Source organism: Scomber japonicus, chromosome 12 (genome assembly GCF_027409825.1).
Source record: "Scomber japonicus isolate fScoJap1 chromosome 12, fScoJap1.pri, whole genome shotgun sequence".
Classification (NCBI taxonomy): Eukaryota; Metazoa; Chordata; class Actinopteri; order Scombriformes; family Scombridae; genus Scomber; species Scomber japonicus.
In genome coordinates, this window is record NC_070589.1 from 11,708,206 (window position 1) to 11,734,737 (window position 26,532).

At 38.9% G+C, this 26,532-nt stretch overlaps 3 protein-coding genes across 4 annotated transcripts; all 3 read right to left on the reverse strand.

Moving 5' to 3' along the window:
* Positions 1-1,187: 1,187 nt before the first annotated feature.
* LOC128368563 (leptin receptor gene-related protein) lies at positions 1,188-4,562 on the reverse strand. The gene is made up of 4 exons (XM_053329410.1): positions 4,393-4,562; positions 3,980-4,055; positions 2,982-3,165; positions 1,188-2,776 (listed from the first exon to the last, which is right to left on the reverse strand). Exons 1-4 carry the CDS (start codon positions 4,406-4,408, stop codon positions 2,660-2,662), a joined length of 393 nt encoding a protein of 130 aa, XP_053185385.1. The 5' UTR covers positions 4,409-4,562; the 3' UTR covers positions 1,188-2,659.
* Positions 4,563-6,556: 1,994 nt separating this feature from the next.
* On the reverse strand, positions 6,557-13,359 carry LOC128368550 (phosphoglucomutase-1-like). Its single transcript, XM_053329395.1, has 11 exons — positions 12,820-13,359; positions 11,434-11,596; positions 11,017-11,163; positions 10,685-10,810; positions 9,581-9,771; positions 9,268-9,422; positions 8,951-9,066; positions 8,697-8,832; positions 7,765-7,948; positions 7,496-7,624; positions 6,557-7,106 (listed from the first exon to the last, which is right to left on the reverse strand). Exons 1-11 carry the CDS (start codon positions 13,075-13,077, stop codon positions 7,017-7,019), a joined length of 1,695 nt encoding a protein of 564 aa, XP_053185370.1. The 5' UTR covers positions 13,078-13,359; the 3' UTR covers positions 6,557-7,016.
* Positions 13,360-17,026: 3,667 nt separating this feature from the next.
* LOC128368554 (angiopoietin-related protein 3-like) lies at positions 17,027-22,212 on the reverse strand. 2 transcript variants are annotated; one of them, XM_053329400.1, is made up of 7 exons: positions 21,454-22,212; positions 20,147-20,257; positions 19,572-19,692; positions 19,065-19,178; positions 18,439-18,534; positions 17,380-17,652; positions 17,027-17,286 (listed from the first exon to the last, which is right to left on the reverse strand). In XM_053329400.1, the coding sequence occupies exons 1-7, from the start codon at positions 21,958-21,960 to the stop codon at positions 17,066-17,068; spliced, it is 1,443 nt and encodes a 480-aa protein (XP_053185375.1). In that variant the 5' UTR covers positions 21,961-22,212; the 3' UTR covers positions 17,027-17,065. The 2 variants fall into 2 exon arrangements, with proteins under 2 accessions (XP_053185375.1, XP_053185376.1); XM_053329401.1 differs by having other exon boundaries at positions 19,581-19,692; positions 21,454-22,121.
* Between the last annotated feature and the right edge of the window lie 4,320 nt (positions 22,213-26,532).

Genomic DNA, 26,532 nt, shown 5'->3' on the forward strand with positions numbered 1-26,532 from the left:
AAACCCTCTACAGAGTACCTCAGTGAAGTGTACCTCAAACACACCACCTTTTTCCATAGCACAGTTTTACTTGGTTGTGATCATCATGTTGATTTCTCAGTCACTCTCCATCTCTCACGTGGCTTGATGTTCCAGAAAGCAGCGTGTCTGGCCTTAGTGTAGCTGTTTGATGGTTTCTCCGGGGATTTAAGCTACCTCCTGGACCAACTTTTAGCAGACAGTCTTAATATTTAATATTTCAACTAATTCCTGAAACGCCACACAACTGATAATGTGCATGCAGGGTACAATATACAGCATATTGCATGTCAAAACATTTGGGAATCTTCATACAGCAGCACTGAAACAGCCGCTAACCACTCTCTCTCCGTGGGAAGTTAGTCCACACATGCTGCGTCTTCCCTTGTGAATTGCAATCACTGGAGGCGGGAAACACACATATTTTTCCACAGAAATAATTTATTTTGCTGTGTGGGCTCCTTTTGTTTGAGGAGGAAATGCACTCAGCTGTACACTCAAATTGGTGAAGCAGCTTCAATACATTCCTGACACACGTGAACAGAGATTGAAATTGAACCACTCAAGTTGTGCACAGCTGCATGGTTGATTTTGATCACAACCTATTTAACCCTGAATAGATAATGTTGGCGTGTATCTGTCTTTTGTTATGCAACTTCCTCATAACTGGCAATGATGCCAATCTGTATTCAACATTTAATGTTTGTGTTTAGCAAGAGTAAAACAGAGAGGGAGGTAGAGAGATGTTTTTGTTGTGAAAATTATAGGTTACTAGGAAAAAATGGAGCTGTTTTACATGCTGCTTGTCGAATATTGCAGAATGTCTAAATTATTAAACAGCAGTTCACACCTGAATTTCTGTCAGACAGGCCTGGGGTTTGCTCTCAATGTCTGGTAAGACAGAGGTATACATAACCCCAGAAACACACTCGCCCACACATCACCTCTCCTTCTGTTCCAGTCTGTCTTGTGGGAGTCAGTTACTGAGGTTCACTACTGCTACTGCACTGTATAAGTAATGTACAGGTGTTCGTTTGGATGCATCATCCATCAGCAGCAATGCCCAGAGACCTGCTGGTTAAATCAACCTCTAAATCTACCTCACTGATTCCTGCAATATTCACTTCTCTCCTCACGCCAGCAGTGTACAGAAAGACAGAGTCTGTAAGTTTGTTTCACTATACAGAGAATTTTAATCAATGTTAGAAAACAAAATGCAGTCAGGAGCTTACAAAATGACACTTGAGAGCTCATAAAGTGCTCGTTAGTGTTTTTAAAGTGTGGCTAGGAAAGTCACAAAAGAAAGAGCAAAGCTCCCCCACAGATGGTAATGAAAATGTCAGTTGTCAAAGGCACAGTATATTTTTTCCTTTTGCAAAAGAGTTGTGTATGAGGAATTAAGCACATGAGCAACTATACATATATATATGACAGTGAGCAGAATTTTCATAACATTGATAGTATTGGATCTGATGATAGTCTATGAACCAAACTGACAAACTCCAGGAAGTCATTAAAGGTCAGTTACTGATGACGAAAAAAATACACGAGGATGAAGTATTGATTTACAGATGTCAATGGAAAAAATGACAGTGATTTTTCCCTAAATTCAAATATCCGTGTATGAACAGGCACTTATGAATGATTTTGCAGGTGGAGTCCTCTCCATTAGGATATTGAGCATAAAAACATGTACTGCATTTAAACATGTTAAATATATTTCACAATTTAACAATATGTTCTTTTATCAATAGTATGAATTTGTTTATTGTCTGTATGAATATATAAATGGACTTCTCTGGACAGTTCACACAACAACGAAGCATAGAGGTTTAGATATTCACTACACAGTGCTACATCAAATCCCCACAATTCAGTGGTGAATTTGCTCCTCCTTTTTTTTGCAGTCTAAAAAATGATCTTTGGTGAGCATGTAAACAATTGCACCAGAACAAAATGTAAGGCTGTAAAGTCTTCTAGCAAAACGACAAAAAAAAAACAAAAAAAACAAAAAAACAAGACCTCCATACAAACACATCTTACCTGATTAGGAGTTCTGTAACTACTTGTCAGATAGCATGAATTAGGATAACTTGCCTTGCCATTACGCTTTAAATAGAAAGACTCGTAATAAGCAAGCCGTAACTCAGTATAGCCACTTCCCCCTTGACCACTGAGGACAGATAATGTAGATTACAATAGAGTTACTCTTTAGGATCCCTTTATGAAAGTGATTAACTAATGAAATAGCAGAAAGCTGCAATGGGAAAGATGATTTGAGGGGTGAAACAAATGCAAGACAAGCTAAAATACACGGATTAAGGTGGATAGTGATGGAGTTATAGCATGAGAGGGGTGTAGACATCAGTGTCTCTCTGGTCTCAGACATAAGGCACATTAACAGGTTGTGATACCCCCTAATATAAAAATTGGCCAAATAACATGCCCAATCATTTCTTTACATTTTTTAAAGGCCTATACCTGAGTGTGACCCCCCTCCACTGAGTACAGGACACACGTGCCCCTCAGTCTGCAGTCTATACATTAACTATCCACCAACCCACCACTCACCCACACATCCATCCATCCATCCATCCATTCATCAATCATTCCTTCTGTATGGCCACTGTCCAAAGGCGCACTACCACTGCTCCCAGCTAAAGTCGTCGCCACCTCCAAACACCACGAAAAAGCCGAGGATTGTGAGGAATATGACGGCGTTTCCTGTCATCACGAGGCCGCAGGCACCCCACTGGATCTGTGACACAGAAATATTTAAGTTCAAGTGTTTAAAAGTTATCTGTTGTCATCTATTGGTTATTACAAGGCATAAAGCATGGATGATACATAGTAACAACTGATATAATGCAGACAGCATAAATATATTTACACAAACAAGTAAAAAATTTAACTGTATGTAAATCAACCTCTAACATTTTTTAACACACGGAGAGAGAACTCACTTTGCTGGTGCGGGCTAAGACAATAGGGAGCCCAAAGGCTGACACGACAATGCCAGTTGTTAAGAAGTAGGCTAGCTCTCTGCATGCATTGCTGGAGGAGTCATCATCACTGAGGCGTCTGGATATGAAGGTCGGGATGGGGCTCAAGACATAAAAAATCAGGACAAACAGTGGCCAGTAGTCCCTAAAAAACAGGTGTAGAGCAGATAAATGGATGGTTCATATTTTCAGATGTAAAAAAAAAGCACAAGTTACTCAAGGATAGTGATGCACAGACATTTGCTCAGTCTCCAGATCCTGTTATTATATATACATACATACATACATACATACATACATACATACACACATAATGCCAAAATATCAGTAGCATTATCACTGGCTAATATGCTGCAGTGCCTTACCACCTCAACTGGTTATTTGTGATAAAGCACTTTTTCAAGCAAAAATACAAACAACCTTTAGCTACAGCTTCTAACCTGTAAAGATTTGCTGCTCCTTTTTTGTCCTCTTAAATATTTGTTGTTTTTTTTAACTTTTGCTCAGACGAAACAGTCTATTTGTTTTGTGGCTATGGCTCAGATGGTAGACCAGGTCATATACTAGTTGGGAAATTGGTGGTTCAATCCCTGGTTCCTCCAGTCTGCATGCTGAAGTGCCCTTGGGCAAGATACTGAGCCCCAAATTGCTCCTGAAGGCTGCACTATCATGAGGATATGATATCCTAATAAATATATAAATGTAGTCCATTTACCATTTATTTAAAGACATCCGTCGTGGGTTTCAGAATTGTTAAAAGAGGTTTATGACAATTCCTGACATTATACAAATCAAATAATTACTAAAAAAATATTTTAAAAATAATGACAAAATCGTGCAAATGTATTAGTAATGGAAACAGCTGCAGTCCTAGACGACCATCCAACTATTTACTGACTATCCCTTTAAAGCATCAATACTCCATCTATTTGCCATATTATGAACACTTTATGACCCACCCATATTGTTCCAGTGCACAACCCAGAAGAAGAAATGTCAGGCCGATGGCACCACTGAAGGACAAACCAACCAGTGCTGGAAGAAGAGAATCATAGTGAGAAACACAACAGAAGCAGGCTAAATGCAAAATGTGTACGCTACACTAACATTTAGCATTACTGTAAATATCACTAAAGCTGAGCTAAAATGGAGCTCAGGTGAGTATATGGCTCAGCCAAACTGTAACAGATATTACTATTCTTGACTGGCGCTCTTATAAGTTTCGAAATGATTCAGCAAAGGTTTTGAAAAGTGTACAACACTTAGTTAGGCTAACAAAGTTTTCAGACATTAACGCTACCGAGTAACACTGCGTCACTTAATGGAAATAACTCTCTACTCAAAACGGATTATTAACGCATACAGTCATTACCTTTGATACCCGCCATTGCGAAAACTGTGTCCAAGTGTCAGTACGACTTTAGTTCCTTTGTGTATTGTTTATGTGCTCAGGCTCTGTTTCTTGGTAGACGAACTTCCTGCTTCCTCCATGAGCCCCCCTCCCCGTCTTTGTCGTCAGGTGACTGTCTTAAAGCTGCAGTAGCTCAGAAAGTTCAATAAGGCCGCTTTTCCACTACATAGTATCAGCTTAACTCGACTCTACTCTGCTCGTCTTTTAGGTTTAAGTTGTGAATATGTCCTGGTACTTGCTATCTGGTACCAACTTTTTGGGTATCATCTACGCAAAAACACTGGTCACTACAGCCGAGTGTTGAAAATGCCAATACACCTGGAAGCCGCCAGGTGCAGCAGATACAGTAACTCCTCTCATCATCAGCTGCTTATAGGGAAATGAATCAGCCGGTCAATCAGGCATAGTTTACTCCCCATGTTGTTGCAGCTGATTCACACATTGGAATGTAACTACATTTACAAAAAATCCATTGTATTGTACTTTATACAACTAGTACTGTATATACACACGTTATTTTTCATTGTAGGCATACAACAAAATTATGTGTAGTAACTGTCAGAGGCCAGCAGCAATAGAAAACAAGATAATAAAAAGGTATTGCACAACAAGTTTGAAGAAGAAGAAGCATAGAAGTAGCATGCACTTATGCATGGCAGGTAAACTGTAACAGTGTAGTGTAACAGAGATTTGGATGATGAATGAGGTACTTTGTGTTACAACATTGATACAATGGTATGAAGATTTTGTATTGTTGTTTGTATGTTTTAATATACAGTATATAGTCTGACCTCATTAGATTATTAATACTGAAGTATCAGTGTTAGAGCAGCATGTTGCTGTTGTAGCTGCTGGAGGTGGAGATAGTTTACACTACTTTAAACACAGTTAACTAGTTTAGTTAACTAGTTCACCAGATAAATCTGAGGGCTCCAGAGATGATTGAGAGAGGCAAGAAGAAAAAAAGTGTTTTCAGTCTTTTCTCTTATCTAACGATTTTTGGTGATTTATTTGGATCATTTGAATGTTTATTTATATTAAACCATGTGAGAAGTATAGAGGGAAAATCACTATATGGGGGAGCATCTGAAATGTGACCCCAACTACACACTGCTTTTTGTAAGACTTCAAAAACTAAAAAGGTTGAAAAAAACTGGAAAAAACATACTCTTACAATGTCTTAAGTTTGTCATATTATCCATTATGTCAAATCTTAATCTGAAAAGTAACAAAAGCTGTCAAATAAATGTAGTTGAGTAGAAAGTACAATATTTCCCTAGTAGTGTAGTGTAGTGGAGGTATTAAGTATGGAAATACTCAAGTAAAGTGCAAATACCTCATAATTATGCTTAAATACAGTACTTCAGTAAATGTTACTTTCCACCTCTGATGATCATATTATGGTCTTATGTTACCTGAAACAGGGAATTACCAGCCACCACAGTTTAAATGCATTTTACTGAATGTGAAGAATACAACACCATGTTTGCTTGGTGATTTTGTAATGCTGAATAAGTACATATCAAATTTAACTCAGAACACCATGTGTGGGCTTTTTCTGTTGACAGAATGTTACTTTCACTTCCATTTAAAATTTTTAGTGGAACTGAAATACACAATAAGATAACCTTAAATGAACCTGAGTTAAGCTCAGTGTGCCTCTCGCTGATGTTCAGGTTCGGACTAATATGGAGATGAAACCAGGAGAAAGGCGCAGTACATCAAAGGGCATGAGTGATCACAGAGCTGGACCAGATGTTTGTGGACTGATGCTGCTGAGTTTCTTTGTTATTTGCCATTTTCAAGAGTTTGCTTATGCAAGAGCAAGCTGGCGTGTTGTCACTCATCCTCCAGACACTCAACTTCATTTTCAAGTTGTTTTTCACAGATGAATTTTAATTTCTCTGAATGAAGGAGTACAGATGATCCAAATAATAATTTAAGGCTTCATGGCAGGACACACCCAGTCCTTCACTTTAGAAATGAGCACTGTGCACATGAGAATATGCAACTTATGGGAGGACTCCTGCTCTGCAAAGATGCTCATTTATTGCAATCTCTTCATCAGTCATCAGAGTAACTTTCTGCAAAACCATGAAGCAGACATCCTGAGTATGCAAAACCACATTTCATAAGAAAAGTTTCACTGAGGAAGTTTAACTGCTGTTGAAGCTGCATGCTGCTTTTAATAGAAAAATATAACATCAGAATGAGATGTTTTGAACTAGATGATGAAATTGATGATTTCAACAGGCTGCTGATTTTTTGCAGTGACTCGTTGGAATAAAATACAATTGCAGATAACAAAAGATAAAATAGACACAGATTAAAAAACAGTGACTAAACCGCAACACATAGTCTACTATATGAGAACAACAATCATGAACCAAAAATTTAAAAAAGCTATTTAATGTGGTATACAGACACAGTCATTGGATATATTTTTACCTAAAATGCAAACTATTGTATGTTTCACTGCTACATTTGGAACTGAAGATTATAGTTTATAAGTTTATAAAAAAAATCTGGAAAGAAAAACAACAAGGTCATTAGATTAGCAATGATGGAGTAATTTATGAGTTAAATCATGTGATGACTGATGGACCGCTTCGACCCGTCCTGTGATGGAGCTGAGAAATCTTCAGAGCGATAGTTGCCAGGGGTGCCAGCATCACCTGTCCCAAACATAGATAATATATCTAGACTCAAGAACATGGGCCAGTGATGCATTTCCTCATGGATATTAAATGACTATAAGCAGGCATATATAGTACTGTTTATTACTATTGTGAATATGAAAGTCCTTCAAATAACCAGAAGGGGAAATATATGTGAATTACTTGATTCCCATTTGTTAAAATTCTGGAATATATATTGATGGTGCATTCAGTATTTAATGAAAACAAATTAGGGCTTCATATATGAGAATATACATTTCTACTCTGGGCCTTGTTCTTCACAACCACACAGCAGCATTCACACTGTTTTTCAATATTGTGCACTCAATAATTGGAAAAATCTTGACTATTTTAGTTTTACAAATGATCAAAATTGGATACTCTACCTGTGTATCTTGAAAAATGTGCTCCTTCTCATAGCTGTCAATATATATTCGGACTGTGGCCCCATCACTGCTTGTCCCACTGAGTCTGTAGATGATTCGGGAACCATCAGAGAAGATTATCCGCAGACCCTGCAGCAAAAAGATCCAAGCACAGACTGTTTGAAGCTTATAGGATTTGCAGGCTAGTCGTCCAGTCTAATGCTAAAATGAGTCCTAATCTGTACAAATAACAACTTTATCATACAGCTCACTGTGTTTCTGTTACGTACCTGGTTCCTGGAGATGGTGCTGTCTACTGGGTCCGTGTACTCAAAATTGTCGGCTTTCTCCACCTGGTAGATGTTGTCTTCTACAGCAAATCTCTGCTTCACAAAGGACTTGTCGGCAATCATGAGCTCCACATCTTCCATCATGTCACAGGCTGCATCTATGTCTACGTTCTCATAGTCATATCTAGAACAAACAACAGCAAACAGAATATGTGCAAGCTTAGTTGTACTGCAAATATCTCACTTCTGAGGTTCTGAATTTCCCTCTGTTGACTAGAGAGTTGTTTGTTTCCTCTTGGAGCAGATAATAGTCCTAGAGCAGATATTGGTCCAGGAGGGAATAAACAACCAAAATACTAAAATACACCCAGATTTGTTTTTTCATAATATAGGGTTTTTGCCACCATAACATTGCCAAAACACCAAGAAAATCTACCTTTCCTTCAAATTGTGAATACAGCTTTATGAGATTATGTGTAACCCAAAATCAGGACAGTTGTATAAACTTCAAACTTATTTATATCTCTGGTGAGGTACTGATGCTAATAAAGGAAAATCAAGAATGTTAAATTAGCACCAAATTAGCAGATTTGCTGATATATACCTGGTCTTTCACTCTTTAAAGTCTTTGACAGTTTTTATGTACTCAGCAGTGGCAGGTTGATGGGAATATGTAATGGTGTATATTTTCCACTAGGTGTCAGTCATGGTCTTTATATTTCTTAGTCCCATGTAGTAGCACAGAATAATTTCAGCCCATATTTCATAATAGTTATATCTATATTAGAAAATGATGTTCAATATTTTACTAATGAATAATTGAACCACTGATTTTTACTCATTCTTTTTAACTTCAGTTGATGGTTGATGGGATACAACATTGAATACAGACCCAGTGTTTATTGGACCATTGGTTTATGCCCACATCTCACCTGGTGAAGTAGTTCCTTCCATATTTTAGCCAATGGTCCTTAAGAATACTCTCCACGCTCTGTCTCCTGGTGGCCAGGATGGACAGCCATGCCAGCACAGCCCAAAGCCCATCCTTCTCACGAATATGGTCTCCACCTGAAAGATGTTATGTACAAAAAAAAAAAAAACAAACAAACAAAAAACTAAAATTAAAGAATTCATTCAAGAATTAAATTAAGGCAACAATTCAAGACAACAACAAAAAATATGATACCTGTTCCAAAGCTTTCTTCTCCACACAAAGACAGTCTGCCTGCGTCCATTAGGTTCCCAAAGAATGTCCACCCAGTGGGAGTTTCATATAGCTCTATTTTTGTTGCCTTGGCTACTCTGCAGGAAATACAGCAAAGGAGTATTTAAAGGAAGCACAAAAAACCTACTAAAACAAAAGGTTAACATCAAAAAACTTGTACAGTTACATGTACAACTCTGGAGACACACAGTGACACTAAATCATGTTTTTACTTGGCCAAACCCTTTAAAACATCACCACACTGAGAGTGATATGTAAAAGCCAGGCAAAGGTTTTACCTGTCTAAAGCTGCACTTGTGGGCATGCTGCGGGCGAAGCCTCTCACCCCTGTATGCTGAAAGTATGGGATGCAGAAGATGTTGTCAGCAATCACAGCCACAGAGTCAGATGGGGTGACAAAGAAGCCGTGCTTACCAAGGATCATGTTACGGTCCTAGAAAGCCAGCAGACAGACAGGGGTCAGAGGTCAAAACGTCCGGTTCAGGTTCTTTCCAGACGTGACTGTGAAGTACTCTTCACCTCCAAATAGAAAAGTGATACTGTTTTTTTTTGTTTGTTTGTTTTTTAGAAAATAGAAATAGATGCACTCACCCCATCACCGTCAAATGCTGCGCCAAAATCATACTCTCCGTCTCTCATGCTGTCAACCAGATCTGCAGCGTATGTGAGGTTAGGATCTGGGTGTTGACCCTCAAAGTCTTCCACTGGGACACAGTTGATAGCAGAATTTGCAGGGCAGCCCAGCTCCTCACACAGTATTCTCTTCACATATGGTCCTACCACTGGAGAACATACACAGGTGACAGATATGCAGGGATGAGAGAAGACCAGTATGAAACAAGGATGTTCAATTGTACAAAGTGGCACTGTGGGCATAGCTGTGTTTCATATTTAAGAAAACTAGCGAGTGATAGGAGTGTGTAGTAAAATACAGACCCTATCAATATCAATACTAGGCATGACTTCCTCTCCTGGGAGGGTTCAAATTGTATTGTGGTGTTGGTGAGGGTGTGAAGAGAGTGTTCAACCATTAGTTTCAGTTTCAGTGTTTGGGGAAACTTAAAATAGCTTCAGTAACCTAATCATTTTGAATCAGTGCAAGGCCAACTGCTCCTACAACCTCATGTCACCTTTTCAATACAAGAACAAAGCCCAGAACTTTCTAACAAGGTTGCAACACTTCTGTGATCTTAAGTTTCTTTTGAATGATGCACTCATATTGATGGGATCTCCAAAAAATCAACAGTCAGATGTTTTGGTGATTTGTGTACTGACAGGTGACTTTACTTGTCCTTCACATTTCACCTTATGCAAACAAGGGAGGAACATGTGCATCATAACAAGTTGTTTTTACTGAAAGCCCATGACTAAGTTATAAAACAAATACTGAGTGCAGATTCCAAATCTACATACACTGACCTGTGAGTCTCTTTGTGACTTAATTAGATAGTTGAAAGAAGAGAGGAACAGAAGAAAAAAAGATTGGAATTAGATGCGAAACAAAGGGCCCAGTTTGATCTCAAACCCATGACAGTTTAATGAATAATCTCCGAATCTAACCGAGATAATAGGACACCTCTGAGAAAGGATTCATTGATACGTTCTTTAAATCAACATAATTAAGAATGTTTCAATGCAAAACAAGCATGTAGGACTCTTTCTGTCTGAAGACATGTTCCTGGTATATTCTCTCACCTCCATGCATGGCATCAAGTCTTATCTTGATGCGGTTCTCGCCAGACAGAAGCTCCTTCAGAGCAGCAAAGTCAAAGATGTTCCTCAACAGGTTAGCATAAGACTCCACAGAGTCCACAATTTCCACTGGAGATAACCACAAATGAAACAGAAAGACGGATTTATTGTTAGTGAACTTTGAGCTTCGCTGGCTTCTCAGTGCTTAGACAATTCAGTGATACATCCATCAAATTAGGAAAGGATAAAGTGACACGATACCCTTTCTTTTCTCACACTGCCTCTATCTTCTCCTAATTTGATGTGATGGGTGACACACTCATGCTGCACTTCACCTGTGAAAGGTTTGAATTTGTTCTCCAGATCAAACATTTGTTTTCCCAGAGTTGTCAGATCCACTCGGAGTCCGGGGCAGATGGCAAACTCCTCAATGGTTCTGCTGATCTGAAAGATCTTGCTTGTGACAGCCTCACTGGCTGGTCCTGGATGAGGCAGAGAAACTGCTGTTACCTTTGATATTTGCATGTAGTGTACTGTAAAACCACAGCTGTAAACATTCAGTATACTGAACAGACTGTTGTTGTTTTGATGTGCTTGAACTTTGTCCCAGATTTTATGTCAAACAAACTATATCTCAGAACTGTGTCCATACTGCATGCCTGAATGAGGCCTTGTTAAATGTCTGACATCTCTTGCACTATTTTGCACTTGGCCAAGGCCCCTGCATGCTTCCTCCTCTCCAGTTACCATACCTCCACTTGCAGTATTGAACTTAATGCCAAAGTCTCCATCAGGTCCACCAGGATTATGACTGGCAGTGAGGATGATGCCACCAATGGCTTTGTATTTCCTGATCACACAGGAGATAGCAGGCGTGGACATTATCCCATGGTGTCCAATGATCAGACGGCCCACCTGAGGAAATATTGGCTGGTATGAGTATGTGTCTTGGATTATTTGAGTGGGGGAGGGGAGGGAATGCTGCTGACTATCAGGGTGTCATGCTTCTTTTAAAGAGTTACTAGAATTTCACTTAATGTGCAGCCGTTACAGCATCAACAGCAAGTTCTGTCATGTCTAAGCGTATTTTAAATCCCTTTAAGTATACCCTCCATCTGTGAAAGCATCACAAGTTTGGAGCTTGTGTAATTTAAACCTGTGGATCACAGAGAGCTCATTACTGCTGCTGGCAGGATGACTGAAAACAAAACAAGTTTCAAATGTTTCTATTTGAAGACAGCAGAGTAGCTGGAGCTGCAGCTACAGCTATAGCGGTGACTACCTGTTTGCTGAAAGGCAGCATTTATTGTTTCTCATTTATTTATTTCTCAGCATTACACTGTTCTGTTGTTGTATTGCATTGCTTACATTGTGACTTACAGCTAATCATATATCAATCTTGACAAGACCAACAGTTTCTTATTAAAATTATTACTTTTTTAACATAATGATGACATAAAAGTACAATTAGGCGGACTGTGTAATATGGCATCAAGCCCCCCAAAAAAGTTAGTAAGTGGACCTTGAGTTGTGACTCTTCTGCCAAACTTTTTCATAGCATTAAATGCAAACATAGATTCTTAAAGACTGTCTAAATATTTATTAAAGTACACCAAGAGTGACTTAAATGAATCTAAATGGGAATGTTTTAAAGGTATCTTTTATTTTGAATTTAACGTTACAATGTAATGTTTCTTAATTAATGTTTTATTGAATTAATTGCTTAATTCAATAATTTTGAATATAATAATGTAATGTATTACAATACTAAAAGCCAACCAATTCCAATCATCTTGTTGATTTGTCTAGTATTTTGTTTGAATTTGGATCTATGTGCATCTTTAACTTGTTAATTCTTAGAATTCATAATTTTACATTCTTTGTAATCAATTAATGAAATAAATACAACCATGAGCCAAAAGCTGCTACTTGAATACAAATATAATATGATGTTGGTATAACCAAAGACAAAAGGATAAGATAATAAAAGGTGCTGGGGCAGGTGACACTGACATACATGCAGTGATTTGCACACAGTGATACATCTATCCACTCTCACACCCACCCACCCACTTACCAGCATGCACACACAAACAAACACACACAGTCAGTAAATCCACACACATGGTGACACTGACCCCGTTGGCAGCTGCCATCTGCACAATGACCTCAATAGCGGTCCGGTTAAAGTAGCGTCCATCTCCCCCCACCACTACTGTTGAACCCTGGCGGTCACGAAGGTCAATGGAAGAGAAGATACTTTGGATGAAGTTGTGCAGATAGTTCCTCTTAGTCTGGAAGACATAGACCTTTTTCCTCAGGCCACTGGTGCTAGGTCTCTGGTCAGGGTAAGGGGCTGTGGGGACAGTCAACACCTGCAGGGGACTGTTGTCCATTGTTTCAAAATGACGATTTGACCGTATGCTGCAGCTTGGAGAGCTGGGGGAACCTGTTGTTTGGAGGGAAATCCCCCTGCCAGTTTACATGGGGAATGGGAGGGTGAAATCTTGACTCCTCCTATTATTTCACACAGGCTGGAAGCATGGGGTCACAGTGGTACTTGTGCAGCCCAAAATAACCTTTGAAACGAGTGTATGCAGTGTGCAGGGAGAGTAACTGAAGACGCTCCCTCACACATGTGCAGGGAGATCACTGTCAAGGCTGCAGGCCCAGTTACAAAGAAGTGTGTGTGTGTGTGTGTGTTTGGGTGTGTCTGCATGGAAGCACTGAGGTGTTATGGGAGCAATCTGTCCAACTGTGAAGGGTTGCAGCTGTGCTCCTGTGGTGATATGCAAAAAGAAGGATGACATCTCTCATTTGAGATTAGAAAAGTATTTACCCTTTCTTAAATGGTGAGAACAGAGAGTGTGAAGCGCAATTAGACACACTTTTTGATATTGATGTGTGGTTTTAAGAAAGGATAGGTTTACAAAACAGACATGATTTGTAAAAATCTAATTATACATGCAGCAATGTCTCATCAGAGTGGAAAAAAATCTATTCATGACACAAGACAGCACTGCCCTCTAGTGTTTATTAATGGCACCTTGCAACACAGTACAAAAAAGTTTGGCACAACCTCATCATCCAACATTCTGAAAGTTTCAGTACGTAGTAATCACACACATGCACACACATTCATTGATTCACTCAAAACATCAAAACAAAGTCAGTGTTTAATGTTTTTTTAGTTCAAGGATGAATTTTCACCGTGCCAAGTCTTTGTTGATATAGAGAGACAACCTCGTACCAGACCAACACATAAACACAAACAATCTTCAGCCCATAATAAGCAGCTGGAGAGTGTAAGTGTTTTCATGATATTTTCAGTTAGGTTCATCCACAGCAAATTATATTAGCATTACATGAATTTATTTAAAGGACCATTGTGCAGATTTTCCATCTCATCTCTAGCTTTCCAAATTAGGGATATAGTGTGAAATATGCCTACAGTGGTTGCTGATGTTCTCTGTGTTTCTGGAGCGCAGCTGTAAAATGTGTTGTTCTTTCAGCACCAGCGCCTTTATTTGATGTGTCCAGTGATGTAGTTGGGGCAAGGAAGAACTACAGGCCTTCAAGTGTTGCCTTCAAGGAGAGTCAAAAGTGGGTCTCCCAAAACTCTCCGTCTACTCATGTTGCGTTAGTGATAGGGAAAAGCAGACACTAAATTATCATACTTCTAAATTCTTTAAAATATCAGTATATTTGAAGGAAAAGTAGTTTTACGACAAACGGTTGAATATTGCACTATGGGTCTGATTTACTAAAGGTCTGCGTGTGTAAAAACGTGTGCAAACAGCAAAAAAATGTGCAAGCTGATCTACTAACGCAGCGCACTGAGGTTTGTGTCTTTCAACTGTATGCATGTTTGCCATAATGAATATGTAATATGGGGCGTTTCAAGCCCAGTGTGCAAAATACAGGGAGGAGAAAATGCAAATATGTTATTTAGCACACGCATTGTGATTTACCAAACCTGAAGGTATTATTTCTGATGCTAACTGCGTCTTTAAATAATACCTTTGAAGGGCAGGCATTAACCGGCTGCGCACTGCGCTCAGATGACTTCTGTTACTGTGGAGAGGAGGAGATGTAGGTACAATGACAGAATACGTACAATACAGAGTTTTTCCACCTGTATTAATAATTTTGGAGTGGAATATTTTTGGTTTTACTAACAGAATTGACTTTGTCACAAATACTCTCCCATATATCGTTTTTTCTGGTAATATTTGTTGTTGTTATAACTCAATATATTAGTTAACCTCTTCCACTAGAACCTGATCACATTTCATTTTACGCTTGCAGCTTTCTGCTCGTCCAAACTCTCCATTCAGACACACAAAACCTTCATTTAAATAATGCTGTCTCCGCAAAACGCACGCAAGCGAAACACGCAATCTTTTGCACTGTGGACGCAATTTAGTACCCACTATTTGGGACCTTAGTAAATCAGGCCCTTTGAGCACAATCTGGTTACAGCTCCTGTTCATCTAAAACAATGAAATAAATTGTTTAACAGCATAGTTGTACTTTTTCACTCCAACATCCATGTTTCTCAAACTAAGCTGAAATGGAGATGGCAGACTGGGAGGTTTTTTGACTGTCCATTGTAAGGTTGTCAATAGTATCAATTCTTTAATACTTTTTCGATACCATGTGTTGTACTGAGGCAATAGAAAAACAGATCAACAATGAGATTTTCAACCCAGGGCTGCACAGATGAAACAATGGGGAAGAATATCAACTGATCCTCAATCTTTGGCTGTTACAGAATTCTCTCCAGCAATTCTCTCCAGCATTTGCCATGTTAGCCATGGCAAATGTGGTGTAAAAAAATGATCCTATTTTGTGTGCCCCAGACATTTTTGTTTTGTTTTTGGCATGGTATCAAAAGAAGTATGCATTGTCTTTTTTTAATAGTAGTATTGTATCAAAGTTTAAAATTCTGGTATCGTGACGACCTTAGTCTTTGTGTTATGATCCTTGCACACCAATATAATGTATCCAGACTCAATGAGGAAAAATGTTTATTTTATGAAAATAAGCCTCAATGAAGAGGAGAAGAGATATAACACTATATGCTCACTATGTCTCAGCACATACTCGCCCATTAGTAGTGGATTCTGGTTGTTGTAGGATTCCCCTTAAGAGCGATAGGCTATAGGGAACATACAATGTTTTGTCAGTTTTCTCTAGTCATGGGGCACCATTTTCAAAAAATGTTGCACATTTCTACTACGTAGGTGACCTAGTTTTCAGAAATCATCATATTCACAGTAGTGAAGTTTCCCTTTAAGTTAAATAAAATATAGCAAATATATCAAAAATAGAGAACATTAAGTATAGATGAGTATGCTCTTTACCAGTGGTTCCCAACCTTATTTGCCCTATGAGTACCATGAAATTAAGCAATTGTAAATAGTTTCACCAATGATTTTCAGTTTTGTTTCATTAAAGGGGACATATTATACTTTTTGTGATTTTATGTTATTTATATACTGTTATGATGTTGGATATGTAACCCTAACCCAGGTGAAAATTTGTAGGAATTGTCCCCACAAGTCAAAAGACTGTTGCTGTGTTTCTATCTTGCCAACAAGCTGACAGTGGCTTATGCGCATGCCCATAGAGGCCCTCCATTACTTAGATTGTTGCTAAAGTTTCTTACTCCAACATATACGGATCTATTTGAAAAGTTGATGTTATGAGTAGAGAATACCAAGGAATTGTGAAATTATACTAAGGTAGTTTGTTTTATGGTTTGTTGACACAGTCTCTATCTCTCGGGGCAGCTTTCCAAGAATTGGCCAATCTGAACAGAGTGTACATACAGTATCAGGCCATGGCCTTAACAAGCAAGGGGCTAAAATGACCTGTTTCGGACAGACACTGAACTGAGGGGCCACATTAAGGGTCAGTAAAAGATAAATAAGGAGTCTTTTGAGCTCTGTCAATCATATGAAGATGTTCCAGCAGAGCTCACGAATATACATATAAACCTACAAGCATAATATGTCCCCTTCAAGGTTTTTTTTAAAGGACAGAAAAAGTAAATGCAAAAAGTCTGTTCTGTCATTCCTATCCTGTATCCTGTACCCTTTCAAGGGTCCTGTCACCTTGGTTGGGAATCACTGCTGTATACTGAGAGTCAATGTGACCCAATATGAGAACTGAACATCACCTCTGTAACCTTTGACCTCTGACATACAGTGAGTGAAGACATATTTTAATCTACTAGGATTTAAAAGTCTAATGAAATATCTTCCTCTCTGCCTCTTCTGAACCTGCCCACATGGATCATTGCCGAGGCTCTCCGGAAGAGGCTACTGTATATACTGCTGGTTGATGTTGAGTATTTTTTACTGGAGAATGTCTGTAATGTTAGAGAAAGAAGCCTGTCTCAGATGAAGCCGATGTGGAGGAGGTGGTGCTGTGGTGAGCCATGGGGTAAACAGACATCTGAGTGAACTTCAGGGAGTACGAAGCCTTTCGACCAGGCTTCCACTGGATCCCTTTCCGACGCTCTGAACGCCCCTTTGGCCTCATGTGGAAGTATCTCCCATTCAGGTTGGTGTCTCCACAGGCATTGAACCACCATCCACCTGTAGGATAACACATATTACACAAATTACATGTTGTGCAAATGTCAAGTATTGTATTGTGATAAATCTGCTTGTTGTGTGCATCTGCTGTACCTGTATAGGTGTGGGCACAGTTGGAGTCCTGGTTTTTATCATTATCCCTGTCCTTGGTGGAGAACTTCATGCCTGTGAGGTTACTCATGGGCTCAGGCAAATCTCCAGATAGATGTGATAAATGAATGGTGTAGTTGCTCTCTGGACCACCAAGGTAAAATCTGTATTCGAAAAGGCGCCTGTTCTGTTTCCAATCTTCCAGCTGGATATGAAGGACAGAGTTGCCCAGAGCAGCTAGAGAGTGTATCTTCCTGAGACCCAGCCAAAACTCCCCTGTGAGAAAGACATCATTGAGAGCTCAGTGCTGACATAGTTTAACAAGCACCAATGAGAAGTGACCAGGCTCTGACTGGGAATCTGGCAATACTGAAGAATGCCAGATGGGCCTGCTCACCTAGTGGGCTGCAAGGCCACCACTAGCAATGTGGGGAAGAAAATGCACTTTGCCTAACAATAGCAGTGAATGAACATTTAAATAGTGTCAGTAGCATGAAATCCTGACTGATGTGTGGATTGCATCAGATCAACTGTGAACAATATGTCATGAGTGTTGTTAATTAACATACATTTCCATATCATCATTTGGATAGGCCTACAGGAAAGCTTTTGTCCAGGGTCCAGTTTTTTGCTACAGTATGTGGTTCATGATGACAGTATTGCATTTTTGTCATAGACTACATTCATGACGTATTCATTTGTTGTATTTGTTTTATTTGTGAAGTTATGGATTGTAGCACAAGTGTGCTGAGAGTTGGGTTATCCATATCAGTTGTAAAACAAATAAAATCCTAAGTGTGCAGGGACCTGTTGTCAACTTGGTATTTATTGCTTAGCCTAATAGTTTATAAATAGCCTGATATTCATTTTTGCTTTTTTTAAGTGTGTGATAAGTGTGTATCATGAATATACAAGCAGACATGAAGGTGCGCTTTCATTTACAGTGGTTTAAAATGACAAATTTTATCATCTCAAAATGAAACATAAGTAGTTGAGAATTTTGCAGTTTAGAATTCATTTCCTCACATTATGGGTAATTGCCCCTTGTGGAGTGTCTCTCACCTTGAAAATCTCCAAACCCATTTTCATACTTCTCCCAGGTTTGATCAAAATTCACTGAACCATCTCTCCTCCGCTGGATGACTGTTGCTCCATGGTCTAAGTGAAGAGAAAAAGAAAAACTAATTTTAAGGAATAGCTTGACGTTTTGGAGACACTCTTATTCACTTCCTAGCTGGGAGCTCAGTGAGAAGATTGATTCTACTTTAAAATGTGTGGGGTGAATATTAAGCTATAACAAACAACTGCTGGTTAGCATAGCTTAGCATAAAGAATGGAAACGAGATGAAATGGCTAGCCTGGCTTTAACAAAATCAGCCTACATATACCTACAGCTCTCTAATTTAATGTTATATCTTGTTTGTATAATTAATACAAAATATAAGTATAAAAACTACAATTTGAAAAACAAATCCTCTGCTTTCTGTAGCTTGATATTTACTAGACAGATCAAGTTTTTTCATGTAGCTCTCAGCCAGAGAAAGAATAAACACATTTCATAAAATATCCAATTATTACATGTACAACAGCCAGCTGGACTAAGAGAAGACACATTTTTAATAAGGGATCCTAAAAAAGAGTAGGCATGTAGTGTAAAAAAGTTAGATTTTTTTGAGGCATCACAGTACCTTTGCTCATATCACAAAAGGCCATGAAGGGCTCTGATCTGTTGGGTCTGATGGCGTACACACCACTGGCTCGCTCTCCTCTGTTGTACAGTTCACTGCAGTCTGGAGGCAGATCTATAAAAGAAAAAAACCCAATCACACACAGAATGCGTGAAGCTGTGTCCAATTTAGCAGCAAAGCAGTTCTCTAGAGCAGAGACGTTTGTGCACACCAACACCTAGAAAGTCACCAGTTCACATCCGAAGCATTAGCAGGAAAAATGTTTGTGGGATAATTGATTTAATTGCTCAGTAAGTAGTGAGACTGGATGCATCAGGCATCTGAGACTATGAAAATGTGTAAATGTGAAGCAGAAAATTGCTTGAAATTGCCCGCACACATTCTTAAATAATGAGCATTGGCACAGTAAGATTGGATACTTGACCTTTGTGGTCAATGAAACACTGTATGCCAAATAAAGATAATTCATTGTTATATCACTCAGCACATTATGCTAAATTTTATTACCCATCTCACCCATCATTCTGTTGGTGGAGCTGGTCAGATAAGGGGTGAGTGTTGGTGCTTCATTGGTGAGCATTTCAGGCATCTTCTCAATGGTCTCTTGGGCAAATGTGTTGGCTGTAAGCTGGGGAAATTGTCAGGGAAACACTTTAGCTTGCAGACATAATCTTTCTGACTCCAGAGAAATACTGTGGATTAAATAGCAATTCCACACATATTAAACTTTGGGTTGTTATTTTGCAAAAGTAAAATTTTTCCAGATGTTTTATAGTTAGAATATGAATTTTGAGCTCTCAAGACCAAGGAAAATGCAAATATCACTAAGGCACTGGCGGAGATTATTAAAAATACCGACAGCTTCTTCATCATTTCTGCACCTACTAAAGATTTAAAATCTAAATTATATAGTAGAGCAGGATGACTCCATTAAAGTTTCTTTCATTGCAATGCCATGATGTTGACAGCTCATAGCCTCAAAGTGCTGGCAAAATTATTTAAATCATATGGAAAAAATGCTGAACTTTTTACAACAAAGTAAAAAGCCAGTCACTTCTAACAGTGCATTACCGTACATCTACCTTTTCCTCCAGAGACTTTATCTTTGTCCGCTGGTGGTTAAGCTGGTCACTCTGCTCCCTCACAGCGTTCAGCAGCTCTGTGATGCTATGTTCCTGGCTGTGGATCACCGTCTGGTGAAGAAAAGTGAGACCTATTAAAGGGCAGGTTCACAATTTATTTTCAAGTCTATCTTAAAGCGACTCTTACCTTTCTTGCATTTCACACAGCACTTTGAAAATTGTTGAACAACAACAACCCCTCCTCCCTCCTATGTCCCACCCCCCCTCTCCCTCCGCGCACGCGCACTACAATAGTTATCTGATATAGTTTTCTTTTTCCCCGTGGGAGTGGCTGGAGGTGGAAGCCGTGGCCCGCTCCATGGATCATGGATGTATTATAATGCCTTGGATCCACAACAGACAACAGACACTCTTCCGGGTGGGGGTGCGCGCAATTACGTAATGCGGAAGGCCAATCATATCATTTGGTCCGATTACGTAATGCGGAAGGCCAATCATATCATTCGGACCGAATGATAAGAATTTTTCACAGAATATTATGAGAATGGAATAATGATTAGTTTCTATGCCTGGTGGATTTCTCTAACATTTTAGACTGACTTTACCTTATTAATAGCATTTTAACCTAAACAAAAACGTGTAAAAATGTAACAATGGTAAGGGTAGCTTTAATACAAAAGTCAGGTATCCATATGAACAATGACGATTGCTTTTTCCTATTAAATGTTAGAACATCCCCTCCAATAGTCCTGTCCAGTTTATTTTCATGTATCGTAAGATAATGTGAGGTTTCAGCTATCGCAGATATTGAAATAAAGTGGATATCTTCCACAGTTACATTCTAGTATACAGTTCCCTCTTTTTTCTCAGACAGTGTTACCCTGTTGAGGATAGTAATGAAAAGAGGGACTTTGGCACTAAAAAGACTGTAACTTTGAAAGATATTGAGTTGATTTGACTGTTTTTGGATAGCTGAAGCTTTATATTGGCTTCAAATAAAGTTTTAAGGCAAACTGTGTTTTGTTTATTCTTGTCTATGAATCATGCGTATGTGTATGTATGTATACATGTTTATGTACACAGTTACGTCTATTTTAACAAAAAATGATATAATGACTAATGGAATTTTTTTATTGGAGTTCACATTTTTCAGTTATAATTTCTTCCTGAGCTGAAAAGTAAGAGGAAGCATTTCAGTTGTTGCTGTGTTGAGGGTTGCATCATAATAGGGTTGTACAAGTACTTTTAAAGGAATTTCCACTGCAGAAAGGGGAAAAAACCCAGGAACTTTACTCCAGGTGACTCACCCTGAGGCTGTTGATCTCTGCCATTTGCTCACCGGTCAGCAGGCCCTGGGACAGACTGCTCAGCTTCTCCTCCAGGCCTTTCACTTTGTTCTGCAGCCCACTCTTCTCCTGCAAGATGCTGTCCACCTTGGAGCTGATCTGAACAGATAGACCCTTAATCTCTTCATTGTTGGCCTTCAGTACCACCGTGGTCTTCTTCAGCTCCTCCTCTTCCTCCTTGATCTCGCTGGCCAGCACAGACAGCTGATAGAAAGAGCGGTCGAAGATGTTGAGTTTCTGGAAAATGTCATTTATTTGACCTTTTGTCTTGTGCACAAACTCTCGCAGGCTCTGACCCAGCTGGAGGAGACCGTTCGCCAGGAGACGCACATCATCCAGAGCGGCAAAGCGGGAGCGGGTTTCAACAGGAGCCTCGGGCTGGAGGACAGTCAGCTCATCTTTGTCACAGAGGACAGAGGCCCAGGCAGAAGCCAGAACAAACAAAAAGAGAATAAGTGTTATTTTCATGTTGTTGTCGTGCCGCTTCTCCAGCTGTGTGTCGATGATGTCAGGTGAACAACTGGCCGCCCTGTCCCTCCTCTGTGACTGGATGAACAGCTACTGAGTGAAGATCCTGGGCTTTATATTGTATCTGGAATCAGGTTAATGATTAACTGAATCATTTGGTCCAACAAGCAGGATGAATTTCCTCCTGCTGAGTGGAACAAGACTTAATATTCGTAATATACAGCATGACAAATTTTTCTGATTAGTATTGATGTAATCACCACATTAGATGCTTATTCACTGCTTAGTATCTTCATCTGTGTCTAAACAAAAAAGAATCAAACTGTAGAGATTAAACAGAACACAATAGTGCTAAAATCATTTCATGAAAATTAAGAATATTGTGCATGTCATTTTACATTGTGATGAGTTTTTCTGCATCAAATTGGCTCAACCCAGTTTGAAAAGCTTACAATTTTCCACACATAACTTGCACCCACCAGATTGCATTTACACAGTCATTTAATTTGTTATCTGCTTGCAGCACACTTTTTTGGCTTTCTTTTAACTGATGGGATAGAGACAGAATGGAAACTGGGGGAGAGGACTGGCAAGAAAGGTCCTTGGTCAAAACCCAATAAAGGACATTGCACTTCTATGATATGTATCTAAACCTAACAACGCAAACAACTAAAGGATTTTTTTTTCTCTGAGCCCGGACAACATGACACAGTGTTTTCATCTGACCTACAGTTACCTGTGCCGAGGCCACTGCAGGTCTGTTATTGTTGTGTGGCTGGTTTATTTTTAAACAGGAAGGTGTCCTACTTTACGTATAGAATCGATTGAGAAATATGACTTACAAGTTCATGGTTTTGCAATGTATTTTGAACCAGATGTCACTAAGGCACGATGCAGAGCTTAAAATGGGCCCCAACCATGATCTAAATGCTGGTAAAATATGCAAGTGACTGGGTTAGGGTTAGGGTTAGGGTTAGGGTTAAAACAACATTAATCCATTGAGGGACTGGTAAAGTTTGAACATTCACTCGCCATTTGACCAGATAAAAAAGTTAATTTTGAGGCTTGCTATAGTGCTTAATACATTGGTCCATATGATGCATGGCTTGGAATGCAGTATATGGAATCAACTCAGAATAAACAGCAGTTCCTCTAAGTATCATAGATTGCATCTACTGTCAGTCTAAAGACAAAAATGCCACCTGATACAAAATGTGTTCCTATGTTATTGAGCACCACTCAATTTAAAGGCCTGACTCTATTTCTCCAACGCCACCCACTCCAACTTTCACTTTACAGCCACCCATACACACACACACATAATGCTAGAAAACTCATTTGTGCTGCACACGCCCTTGCAATTTTCAACTGGAGTGTGATGAAGCAAGATATATTGTGACTGCCTATCCACACAGGGTGATGATTCTACAGGTTCTCCTGTGTTAAATGTTAACTACCCATATGAGAGCAGAGTTACGTGAGCCCCACAGTGTGTACACAGTAAACACACTCCACAACCCTGACTCCAGCCGGGGGCCCTGCTCTCTGAAGGTGAAATAGAGTGTGTAGGTGTACAGTGGCCCACTTTTATAAAGCCTCTAACTGGGCAGCTGGCTCAATCTAGCTTCAAAGAATACAGGGCTTATAGAGGCCATGATGAGTGCAGGGGAGGTTGGTGTGATAAACAAAGGAAGGAAAGAGAGAGGCAGTGACTGTTACATGTGAAAAAAGGCTTGAGGATGGAATTTGACCAGAACCACATCCTGTCAGTGTGAACAGCATCATGTTTACACCCGCAGAGGCCTGGGCACATGGTGACAATTAAATCATGTTCTTTTATTTTCTCATGGCTTTCTGTGATATAAAGCTTCCCCTGCTTAGAAAGCAGGGCAGCGACATGTGGGAAGTCAGTGCTATGATTTTAAGGGTTATCTCATCAAGAGGCAACAATTAGTCTGCCTACGAAGTGTGTGTCTGGGCCTGGCCAACATTCTGCAGAATCGTGTAGGTGTTTCAATCTCAGTGCTTCATCTCTGAGTCGTGGCACATGCAGAATTCTGTACAAATGAGAGTTAACTTGGCTCTGTAGTCGGTCTGACGCTGTAGAGGTAAATACTAGGACATTTCTGGAAAGTACATTTATAACAGCTTTACTTGACAGCATCAGTTTATTATATGATAGATTTGCTACAGACTAAATCACCCAATAGCATATAAATTGGCTTCTCATGACTGCTCATAATAATAAATGGCACATTCTGTTTTATAATGAGTCATTTAAATTTTGATACTTGCTGCCACAACTTTTGTGCTTTTAAATTCAGGACTTTTATATGTATGAATCATTGTGTTCTCTTTACCTTAGAATGAGCCCTTTGTATCTATATAGGGAGCAGTTTCTATGGTAGGTCATGTTTCTACAGCTGCCCAGAACAGACAAACCAAACACTGGCTTTTGCATTTTTTTGGGAAGGGTGCTAAGTTGGTTCCAATCTGCAACCTCACTGCTACAGTGTGTAATATTTGTCAGTGCGTATTCACCAAATGAATATGGCTCCCTATGTAAATATAAAGAGCTCAAAGGTAACAAAAACAACGATTCTTATTTTAAGGTGATTACACACAAATCAAAACATACTTTTAATTAACAATTTCTGCTATGTCTATTCTGCTAGATGCCACTTAATCTTACATACTGGTCCTTTAAGATCTGTTTCTCATCCTTTTTTGATTTTACGGTCCCTGAATCCACATTAGAGCAGTCAGGTTATCATAACTTAAATTTTGAGTGTATATTTATAAATACTATATATTTATATATATATATAAAGCTATATTTTTTACAACAAACTATTCATCTTCTTAAATTATACCAAATATCATTAAACAGTATTAGTCTTAAACACTTCCATGACCATGTATGCAAGTCCTTCATGAAGTCCAAAATCCAAGGTTGGACATCATGTACTGTACATCTCAGGGGGAAAATGGCCTAAGGTGCTCTTTTGTACCTTTTGGCCATCAATCTTCCCGCCTGAACAGCTCCTGCTGGAGGGGGCTGAGTTAAGTCTCCTGCAACATCCACAGTACAAGCTGCCCTTGCTGTCTCTGTCTCTCTCTTAGCAATGAACTAAATATGATTTAATTTAATGATATTTTCTAAATAGACACATGCAGCAACATGAGCAGGTTTAGCAGTTATTGCTTTCTCTTTGGGCTGCTGCTGAAAAATAGATAACAGTTCAAATTATTTCTTAATGCTATTTATCTACTATGCACACAGACTGTTTACACGCTTGTTCAAATATCCAAAGCCAAATAGACTTTTGTCCAGCTGGGATATAAGTGGTTAATCCATATTTCTCACACATTGTTTCTGCTGTGGACGTTGTAATGATTTCTCAACAAAATAATAACTTTACCCCCACACATTTTACATTTTCTGTGTGTTGTCAGTGAACTGATAAAATGTCAAAAGTTTGACTCCAAAGGGAGATACAGTACATTATTTTGAAGGTCCAAGTTTATATGCCAAGCATATCCAAGGACATGTTATTATAAAATATTAAATACTTTTTAACTTTTCAATTCTCTTCTATTTTCACCAAGGAGCTGCAAATACTGTAACATGGATCTGAACTGTTTTCATTACTATTTTCTTCACACTCACAATAACAATATACTATCTTCTTCATAAATAAGGTTTCCTGTCACGGTAATAATAAGTCAGTTGGCTAGTTTGTTACCTGAATGTATTTTAAAATGGATAGATGTATTAAATGACAAGCGTTGCTTATTAAAACCCACATAATGGACTGTGAGGAAGTACTGATTGTGTTTTTGGAGCCATCCCATACTTATTCATTATAATTCTAAACTTGTTTAAATGATGAATTTCAGGTGCTTTACTTATGCACCTTAAATTTCTTTTCAAAAACTCATTAGTTTCATATTTAATAGACTCTCTCTGAATGTGCATATTTGTATATAGATATGAATTGTATACTGTAATAGAATAAGGTCACATAATCTAAGGTAATCCAGTCTAATACAACAGCACTGCAATAAATCCTATTTTTATGAATATTACAATGTTCAGTTATTATTGAAACAGTCTTATTCAACATCCATTTTGAAGGCTGTCATCTGCAGTGCTGTTGACTTTTGTCCACCTTGTTTACATCACTGAAGGTAGTTTGTAGATGTGTGTTTGATTTACCTATTTCAGATTTAATGTGTCGGATTTTCAACTATAATCTTAATACAAAAAGCCACTTGACTACTGAAGCTCATTGCACAGTAAAGAGGGCTAAAATGTCTGAACATTGTAATTCTTTAACATGAAACTGAATGGATAGAATTAAAGGAGCATTCTGTTTGTTTGAGTGATTTGTTCTTTCCAGGCCCACCTGTCAAAGGTCTGTGGCCCTCTGGTCAACTAAACGCACTTGATTCATAGGTCAGTGTTACATGACTGCTTACACTGTTTCAGCTGTCCAATGCAGCTACAGCACAACCTGTAACTCCCATGACCACAAGCCACAGTTACATAACGGACATCAAATGGAGGGA